Source organism: Coregonus lavaretus (assembly GCF_964263955.1).
Source record: "Coregonus lavaretus genome assembly, chromosome: 17".
Classification (NCBI taxonomy): domain Eukaryota; kingdom Metazoa; phylum Chordata; class Actinopteri; order Salmoniformes; family Salmonidae; genus Coregonus; species Coregonus lavaretus.
Window position 1 is genome coordinate 46,180,980 of NC_140004.1, and position 10,237 is coordinate 46,191,216.

The window sequence follows — 10,237 nt, forward strand, 5'->3', positions numbered from 1 at the left end:
ATACATACTATGAAATAACTAGGATCATAAATAAAACAAATACGTTGAAAATAATTATTATAACATGAAAAAATACAACCTAATTAGGAGGAAAGTTTGATACTGCATTAACTGAGGAAAAAAACTTTCCAAATCCTCAGCTCTCACACGATATCTACTATTACATACTCAACTCATTCATTCACTCAACTCTGCCACAGCACTTACTTAACTCAACCACAAGGGGGCGATATAACCACATTGCATTTCTATACTACAGAGGGGCATAGTGGGCAGGTACACCACTCACACAGGATGGCTAATCTTGAGTGCTTGAAGCATTCAGCACTGCACAAGGCTATATTTATTCCATCAAAGTGGCTGGTCCAAGCTCATCATTAAGCTTGAGGCCCTGGGTCTGAACCCCGCCCTGTGCAACTGGGTCCTGGACTTCCTGAAAGGCCGCCCCCAGGTGGTGAAGGTAGGAAACAACATCTCCACTTCGCTGATCCTCAACACTGGGGCCCCACAAGGGTGCGTGCTCAGCCCCCTCCTGTACTCCCTGTTCACCCATGACTGCGTGGCCAAGCACGCCTCCAACTCAATCATCAAGTTTGCAGACGACACAACAGTAGTAGGCTTGATTACCAACAATGTCGAGACCGCCTACAGGGAGGAGGTGAGGGCTCTGGGAGTGTGGTGCCAGGAAAATAACCTCTCACTCAACGTCAACAAAACAAAGGAGATGATCGTGGACTTCAGGAAACAGCAGAGGGTGCACCCCCCTATCCACATCGACGGGACAGCAGTGGAGAAGGTGGAAAGCTTCAAGTTCCTTGGCGTACACATCACTGACAAACTGAAATGGTCCAACCACACAGACAGTGTGGTGAACAAGGCGCAACAGAGACTCTTCAACCTCAGGAGGCTGAATACATTTTTCTTGGCACCTAAAACCCTCAAACTTTTACAGATGCACAATTGAGAGCATCCTGTCGGGCTGTATCACCGCCTGGTACGGCAACTGCACCGCCCGCAACCGCAGGGCTCTCCAGAGGGTGGTGCGGTCTGCCGAACGCATTACCGGGAGCAAACTACCCGCCCTCCAAGACACCTACAGCACCCGATGTCACAGGATGGCCAAAATGATCATCAAGGACATCAACCACCCGAGCCACTGCCTGTTCACCCCGCTATCATCCAGAAGGCATCAGTACAGGTGCATCAAAGCTGGGACAGAGAGAATGAAAAACAGCTTCTATCTCAAGGCCATCAGACTGTTAAATAGCCATCACTAACACATTAGAGGCTGCTGCTGCCTATTGAAATCACTGGCCAATTTAAGAAATGGAACACTAGTCACTTTTAATAATGTTTACATATCTTGCACTACTCATCTCATATGTATATACTGTATTCTATTCTATAATATTCTACTGTATCTTAGTCCATGCCGCTCTGTCATTGCTTGTCCATATATGTATATATTCTTAAATTCCATTCCTTACTAGATTTGTGTGTATTGGGTATATGTTGTGAAATTGTTAGATATTACTTGTTAGATATTACTGCACTGTCGGAGCTAGAAGCACAAGCATTTCGCTACACCCGCAATAACACCCCTTGGGGTCCCCGAGGACCGAGTTTGGGAAACCCTGCTCTACATAGTACACTACTTTAGGCTCATAGGGCTCAGGACCAATGTAGTGTACTAATATAGTGAAGAGGGTGCCATTTGGGATTCACAAGCTATCTTAACATCCCCACCCACCCCTCTGTTTCTGCCCATGGCTGAGTGTCCCATTGATAAAAGGATGAGAGGAGAAGGAAGATGTTGCTTCTTGTTGTAGAGTCTCACAAAGCTTTTATACAAAAATGACATCATGTTTTCAATCCAATGCACCCGGTGCATTTTTTACATATAGAGCAGTAAAGTTCTGAAGGATTGGCCGACCACACTTGACTGGATCAAGAGAATCAGGAATAACGGTACATGTAGAAAAGCAAATTACACACAAACAAAAAAAATACAAATAAAAAAGTTAGCTTCATATTTTCTATGCCAACCGTGCTGTTAGGTTTGACACCATTATACAGTATACTGATTCCCAGTGAACACAATGCTGGCTTTTTAAAGAGAGAGAGAGAGAGAGAGAGCAGCCTGTTCGCTGTACGCGTTAGGACTGAATCAGTTGGCCATCCAGCAGCCAAATCCTAACTCCTAGCTTCCGTAGAAAGTCAAAATACATCTTGAAAATGTCAGGAGATTTTCATCAACAGTGTCACCCCGGTGTAAATACACAGTGTTTACATTTTTCGGCAGACGTGGCCAAAGGAAAACAAAAAAAAGCATTTCCCTGGATTTTCCTCTCCTCCTCATGATGGTCGTAAAGTTTTTTTTTTTTTTTCAAAAAAAAGAATACAAATTCATACAAAGAGATGAAAAAAGCTTTCCTGGAAACATACAACATGAAGAAGAGCGAACAAATGGCTTCTTAGTTAGAAATCCATGACTGGGGAACAGAACAGATCAAGATTGTTGTCTCCCATCCAAACAGGGATTCTGTTATTTGGATGTCCCCACAGGGCATTGGCTTGGTTGTCAAGACGGGGTTGACTTGGCTCCTCCTTCTTCAGAAACTCTAGACTCTACTTAGCAGAGTGGATCTGCGGAGCGAGAGAGGAGAACATCTATTAGCAAGACACCTAACAGACATCTACAATTCAGTGATAATGAAGCTGGTGTTTGGAGGATAGATATATTGGCATGGGTGTTAGGCCAGAGACAAAGTCGAGGGCATTATCACTTTTATACAACGGGTTACCGACATATTCAAACAATGATTGACATACACTACCAGTCAAAAGTTTGGACACCTACTCATTCAAGGGTTTCTCTTTATTTTGACAATTTTTTACATTGTAGAATAATAGTGAAGCCATAAAAACTATGAAATAACACATATGGAATCATGTAGTAACCAAAAAAAAGGGTTAAACAAATCAAAGTATATTTTATATTTGAGAATCTTCAAATAGCCACCCTTTGCCTTGATGACAGCTTTGCACACTCTTGGCATTCTCTCAACCAGCTTCACCTGGAATGCTTTTCCAACAGTCTTGAAGGAGTTCCTACATATACTGAACACTTGTTGGCTGCTTTTCCTTCACTCTGCCGTCCGACTCATCCCAAACCATCTCAATTGGGTTGAGGTCGGGGGATTGTGGAGGCCAGGTCATCTGATGCAGCACTCCATCACTCTCCTTCTTGCTAAAATAGCCCTTACACAGCCTGGAGGTGAGTTGGGTCATTGTCCTGTTGAAAAACAAATGATAGTCCCACTAAACCCAAACCAGATGGGATGGCGTATCGCTATATAATGCTGTGGTAGCCATGCTGGTTAAGTGTGCCTTGAATTCTAAATAAATCACAGACAGTGTCACCAGCAAAGCTCCCCCACATCATAACATCTCCTCCTCCATGCTTTATGGTGGGAACCACACATGCGGAGATCATCCGTTCACCCACACCGTGTCTCACAAATAACCAAAAATCTCCAATTTGGACTCCAGACCAAAGGACAAATTTCCACTGGTCTAATGTCCATTGCTCGTGTTTCTTGGCCCAAGCAGGTCTCTTCTTATTGGTGTCCTTTAGTAGTGGTTTCTTTGCAGCAATTCGACCATGAAGGCCTGATTCACACAGTCCCCTCTGAACAGTTGATGTTGAGATCTGTCATCATAGCGCTTTATGTTTTTTGCGACTGCACTTGAAGAAACTTTCAAAGTTCTTGACATTTTCCGTATTGACTGACCTTCATGTCTTAAAGTAATGATGGAATGTCGTTTGTCTTTGCTTATTTGAGATGTTCTTGCCATAATATGGACTTGGTCTTTTACCAAATAGAGCTATCTTTTGTATACCCCCCCCCCCCCCCCACCCAGTCGTTAAGTCTTTTTGTTCTGTATCTATGAACGCGACCCAGTCGTTCATTCTAACTGTACTGTTGCCATGGCTGCCAACGTTCTTATCCCTTGCTTGCTAACCAGCCAACTTTGGATAACACAGTCACATCAAACAGTGCAGCCAGAATAACAGCAAAGTAGCTGACTTTCCATTTATTTAAGCTGTTTTCTAGTTATTTTTTTGGGGGGGGGATATACATCCATAACAATGAGCTAATGATGTGCGATTTCGCCTGGCATTGAGCATTTGCTCTCTCGCCAGGTCACTGTTCAGAGGAGATAACCAACTACCCAGCTAACACAATCACTTCAAACTGAAGCCGGAATGACAGCAAACTAACTGCATTTCGTGTTTTTCTATTGACATTTCTTTGTATATATCCATAAAAAGGACGCTGATTCGTGATTGACTGGCTGAGAAAAGCTGTCTACCTGTCTGTCTCGTCCCGACATGCCCATTACCATAGGACAGGTGGAGATCGAATTTCAATATTGAAACAATGTTGCAAATGTTGGAGACAGACAGTAAGGTTAATACAAATCTCCGCTGTTGAAAACCAAACGCTAGTCTAAAAGAAATGTGGCGATAATGTCTAGATGTTTTTTATAGTGGAGATCAAGTTTATAAATTGCCTGGCTGGGCTGATGAGACAGTGGATTGCGTAGTGAGATGGAACAGAGTAAATAGGCGTTTCAACGTCATAGATTTAGCCGGTGGTAAATTGTGGCATAGACACTGGCCGGAATGCAGTTTTAACCAATCAGCATCCAGGATTAGACCCACCCGTTGTATAACAGTTGATGTATTCCTGCATTCCTGCTACAATAGTAGAAATCAATACAACACAGCCATACCAAGCCTCTCTACTCGGTTCTACATAGCTGTTTAGATAAGGGTTAATACCACCCACCAGCCCTTTCCTGACACATTGATAAAGCACATTTCTAGGCTAGAGGGTCATAGCCGGACTCAAGGCACGTCGGCAAGGCTAGAGCCACATTGTGCTGACACGGGCAGTCTGGAGTCTCAGTTGGGAGAGAGAGAAACTACGCCAATCTGGAGTAATGGGACAGGTTCTGTCTCAGTGGGGAGAGAGAGAGAAACTACGGCAGTCTGGAGTAATGGGACAGGTTCTGTCTCAGTGGGGAGAGAGAGAGAAACTACGGCAGTCTGGAGTAATGGGACAGGTTCTGTCTCAGTGGGGAGAGAGAGAAACTACGGCAGTCTGGAGTAATGGGACAGGTTCTGTATCAGTGGGGAGAGAGAGAAACTACGCCAGTCTCGAGTAATGGGACAGGTTCTGTCTCAGTGGGGAGAGAGAGAAACTACGGCAGTCTGGAGTAATGGGACAGGTTCTGTCTCAGTGGGGAGAGAGAGAGAAACTACGGCAGTCTGGAGTAATGGGACAGGTTCTGTCTCAGTGGGGAGAGAGAGAGAAACTACGGCAGTCTGGAGTAATGGGACAGGTTCTGTCTCAGTGGGGAGAGAGAGAAACTACGGCAGTCTGGAGTAATGGGACAGGTTCTGTCTCAGTGGGGAGAGAGAGAGAAACTACGCCAGTCTCGAGTAATGGGACAGGTTCTGTCTCAGTGGGGAGAGAGAGAAACTACGCCAGTCTGGAGTAATGGGACAGGTTCTGTCTCAGTGGAGAGAGAGAGAGAAACTATGCTAGTCTGGAGTAATGGGACAGGTTCTGTCTCAGTGGAGAGAGAGAGAAACTACGCCAGTCTGGAGTAATGGGACAGGTTCTGTCTCAGTGAGGAGAGAGAGAAACTACGCCAGTCTGGAGTAATGGGACAGGTTCTGTCTCAGTGAGGAGAGAGAGAAACTACGCTAGTCTGGAGTAATGGGACAGGTTCTGTCTCAGTGAGGAGAGAGAGAAACTACGCTAGTCTGGAGTAATGGGACAGGTTCTGTCTCAGTGGGGAGAGAGAGAAACTACGGCAGTCTGGAGTAATGGGACAGGTTCTGTCGCATTGGAGCTGACCCTCAGGTACACACACCATCCCGTGGTACACACCTCAAAGATTTCCATCTGTCCTTCTCCATGTTATTCTCAGGGCCTTCACTGTCATAGGAGGCCAGACACAGAGCTGAGAGGAGAGAGAAGAGAGAGAACCGTCATCATCATCATCATCATCATCATCATATCATATCCACAGTATCATACAGTACCATAAAACACCTGCTTTCTCTGTAGTGTTGCAGGTTTTCTGGAGGAGAAACACTGAACGTTAAAGTATAGCGGACTTTTTTTGGTTTCAATGACAATCACTTCGGCACATTGACCCTTTACAACATGAGAGCGGCATTGTGGCATTAAGGGTGGACGTTTTTGAGGGGTGTACATTAAGGGGGGACGTTTTTGAGGGGTGTACATTAAGGGGGGATGTTTTTGAGGGGTGTACATTAAGGGGGGGACGTTTTTGAGGGGTGTACATTAAGGGGGGGACGTTTTTGAGGGGTGTACATTAAGGGGGGACGTTTTTGAGGGGTGTACATTAAGGGGGGACGTTTTTGAGGGGTGTACATTAAGGGGGGACGTTTTTGAGGGGTGTACATTAAGGGGGAACGTTTTTGAGGGGTGTACATTAAGGGGGAACATTTTTGAGGGGTGTACATTAAGGGGGGACGTTTTTGAGGGGTGTACATTAAGGGGGAACATTTTTGAGGGGTGTACATTAAGGGGGGACATTTTTGAGGGGTGTACATTAAGGGGGGACGTTTTTGAGGGGTGTTCATTAAGGGGGAACGTTTTTGAGGGGTGTACATTAAGGGGGAACGTTTTTGAGGGGTGTATATTAAGGGGGGACGTTTGAGGGGTGTACATTAAGGGGGCGACGTTTTTGAGGGGTGTACATTAAGGGGGGACGTTTTTGAGGGGTGTACATTAAGGGGGGACGTTTTTGAGGGGTGTACATACTGTCCTCGCTGAAGACAGGTGCGGTGAGTAGATACTGGAGAATCTTGCGGTCCTTCTCAAACGGACACTCCACTTTCTTCCAAACCATGAACTCGCTAACCTGCTTCGCCATCTCCCAGAATTTCTGAAAAACAACGATAAAACATGAAAACAATGTTAACACAACAGTGTTAATGTTAGCTGAATGCACTGCCTCGTATTCACCACCATAAAGGTGGTCAGTGTAGAAATTATGTAAACCTAACCACAACCTGATGGTAACATTCACTTATCTGACGACTGTCTACGCTGATGACCGTCTACGCTGATGACCGTCTACGCTGATGACCGTCTACGCTGATGACCGTCTACGCTGACGACCGTCTACGCTGACGACCGTCTACGCTGATGACCGTCTACGCTGACGACCGTCTACGCTGATGACCGTCTACGCTGATGACCGTCTACGCTGATGACTGTCTACGCTGATGACTGCTTTACAGACCGTGAATAGGGTCTCCAAATATAAAAGTGCTTTACAGACCGTGAATAGGGTCTCCAATGATAAAAGTGCTTTACAGACTGTGAATAGGGTCTCCAATGATAAAAGTGCTTTACAGACTGTGAATAGGGTCTCCAATGATAAAAGTGCTTTACAGACTGTGAATAGGGTCTCCAATGATAAAAGTGCTTTACAGACTGTGAATAGGGTCTCCAATGATAAAAGTGCTTTACAGACCGTGAATAGGGTCTCCAATGATAAAAGTGCTTTACAGACCGTGAATAGGGTCTCCAATGATAAAAGTGCTTTACAGACCGTGAATAGGGTCTCCAATGATAAAAGTGCTTTACAGACTGTGAATAGGGTCTCCAATGATAAAAGTGCTTTACAGACTGTGAATAGGGTCTCCAAATATAAAAGTGTTAATTGCACTGTAGTGCAGCTGGTAAGTCTTACTTCCTCATTCTCTGTCAGGGGAAGCCTGTATATATATTGTTGCTGTGCAAACTGTCTCCTTTAGCAATGGGACATTTCTGGAACTGGTCGACCTGGGTTACATTAAAGCCTTACTTAATCTAGTTACAGAAGTGCCCAAACTCATGTCAAAACGTATCCTCAGTAGTGAGCCATGATGGGCCAAACCCTCCCCGAAAAATATTGTTCATAAAAACATAAGATAATTCTGGAAGCCTCTGGTGGGCCAAACCAAGTTTGGCCTCCGGGCACCATATTGAGGACCCCTGGGGGAGTTCCTTACAAACAACAAACTGCTTCCCAAACACACCTCAAAGTTTATATGTCCGTTCTGCATCCTGTTGGAACATCCCTCGTTCAGGAAATAGATGTCTTTGATCAGTAGGCTGAAGAAAGGGATGACAATCTGAGCGAGAGAGAGAGAGAGAGAGAGAGAGAGGAGAATTTAAAACAGCAGTCAGGTTACAGGGGATTAGGTTACAGTGGTCAGGTTACAGTACGAGGGGTTTTCCAGTGGGAAACAATGTAGTGAGGTTTCCATGTTAATCACCACAAATACGCCTGTCAACAAATTCCCTACTTCACCCAGAGAGAGAAGTCAGGAGGTACTGAGAGGATGGTTTTCAGATAACCATCCCTTCAATAAGCCACGTCACCACAAAGAGTTAGGTTACAGAGTGATATTAGGGTTGGCACTATCCCAGGCATTAGGTTACAGAGAGGTTTGGGTTGGCCCTATCCCAGGCATTAGGTTACAGAGAGGTTTTGGTTGGCCCTATCCCAGGCATTAGGTTACAGAGAGGTTTGGGTTGGCCCTATCCCAGGCATTAGGTTACAGAGAGGTTTGGGTTGGCCCTATCCCAGGCATTAGGTTACAGAGAGGTTTGGGTTGGCCCTATCCCAGGCATTAGGTTACAGAGAGGTTTGGGTTGGCCCTATCCCAGGCATTAGGTTACAGAGTGAGGTTTGGGTTGGCCCTATCCCAGGCATTAGGTTACAGAGAGGTTTGGGTTGGCCCTATCCCAGGCATTAGGTTACAGAGAGGTTTGGGTTGGCCCTATCCCAGGCATTAGGTTACAGAGAGGTTTGGGTTGGCCCAATCCCAGGCATTAGGTTACAGAGAGGTTTGGGTTGGCCCTATCCCAGGCATTAGGTTACAGAGAGGTTTGGGTTGGCCCTATCCCAGGCATTAGGTTACAGAGAGGTTTGGGTTGGCCCTATCCCAGGCATTAGGTTACAGTGTGAGGTTTGGGTTGGCCCTATCCCAGGCATTAGGTTACAGAGAGGTTTGGGTTGGCCCTATCCCAGGCATTAGGTTACAGAGAGGTTTGGGTTGGCCCTATCCCAGGCATTAGGTTACAGAGAGGTTTGGGTTGGCCCTATCCCAGGCATTAGGTTACAGAGCGGTTTGGGTTGGCCCAATCCCAGGCAACAGAGAAACAACAAGGTGGATATTAGGGTCATGTTCATTAGGCACCAACTGGAGGAAAACGGACTGGAACAGGCAGGGCCTTAATAAACTTAAACCATTAAAAGAAACACTCATTTTCATTTCACAATTCAAGAGGTTTTGCTACGGTGATCCCTACTAAACATTACCCTGGTGCCAGTGGAGGCTGGTGGGAGGAGCTATAGGAGGATGGGCTCGTTGTAATGGCTGGAATGGATTAAATGGAACGGAGTCCAACGGGGTTTCCATATGGTTGTTGTGTTTGATACTGTTCCATTTAATCCATTCCAGCCATTACAATGAGCTCATCCTCCTATAGCTCCTCCCACCAGCCTCCACTGCCTGGTGCCCTTTACCCACTGGGGTGAACAGTACAGATCCCTCAGCTAACCCAATAGATTGGCAGTACACCCAGTACATCAATAAACACAAATTGTTTAACCTTCCTTCCAGAGCTTGCTAGGTGCTAGGCTAACCTGCTAAAGCTAGGCTAACCCACTAGTCTAACCCGCTTGCCAAAGCTAACCCGCTAGGCTAAATCGTTAGCCAAGGCTAACCCACTAGGCTAACCCGCTAGGCTAAATCGTTAGCCAAGGCTAACCCACTAGGCTAACCCGCTAGGTTAACCCGCTAGCTAGGCTAACCCAGTAACACTAGGCTAACCCGGTGGACTAAAGCAAGCGGGATTGGAACAGGCTGGCCGGTTCACACGCGGTCAGGTCAGGGTGGGTTAGAGGGAGACAGACGCAAGCAGAGAGAGAGAGAGAGAGCATTATGGCAGCCATGTTCCCTTTTCCTTTCCTGAAAAGGAACTGAACATATTTTGATGGGAGGAGGAAAAGAGGCCCTCATGTTCTCTCTCTGACGTCCATACCAGACCCAGCTCTCTGAAGTCCATACCAGACCCAGCTCTCTGACGTCCATACCAGACCCAGCTCTCTGACGTCCATACCAGACCCAGCT

At 46.0% G+C, this 10,237-nt stretch overlaps 1 protein-coding gene across 1 annotated transcript in view; it reads right to left on the minus strand.

The window, feature by feature from the left end:
- Positions 1–1,797: 1,797 nt before the first annotated feature.
- rasgef1ba (RasGEF domain family, member 1Ba) overlaps positions 1,798–10,237 on the minus strand; it is a 57,060-nt gene continuing 48,620 nt past the window's right edge. Inside the window, exons 11-14 of the mRNA XM_084180518.1 lie at positions 8,135–8,230; positions 6,870–6,993; positions 5,967–6,039; positions 1,798–2,646 (exon numbers count right to left, since the gene is read on the minus strand). Coding sequence (XP_084036644.1) covers positions 2,622–2,646; positions 5,967–6,039; positions 6,870–6,993; positions 8,135–8,230 — 318 coding nt within the window. The 3' untranslated portion in view covers positions 1,798–2,621. The remainder of the gene's footprint in view (positions 2,647–5,966; positions 6,040–6,869; positions 6,994–8,134; positions 8,231–10,237) is intronic.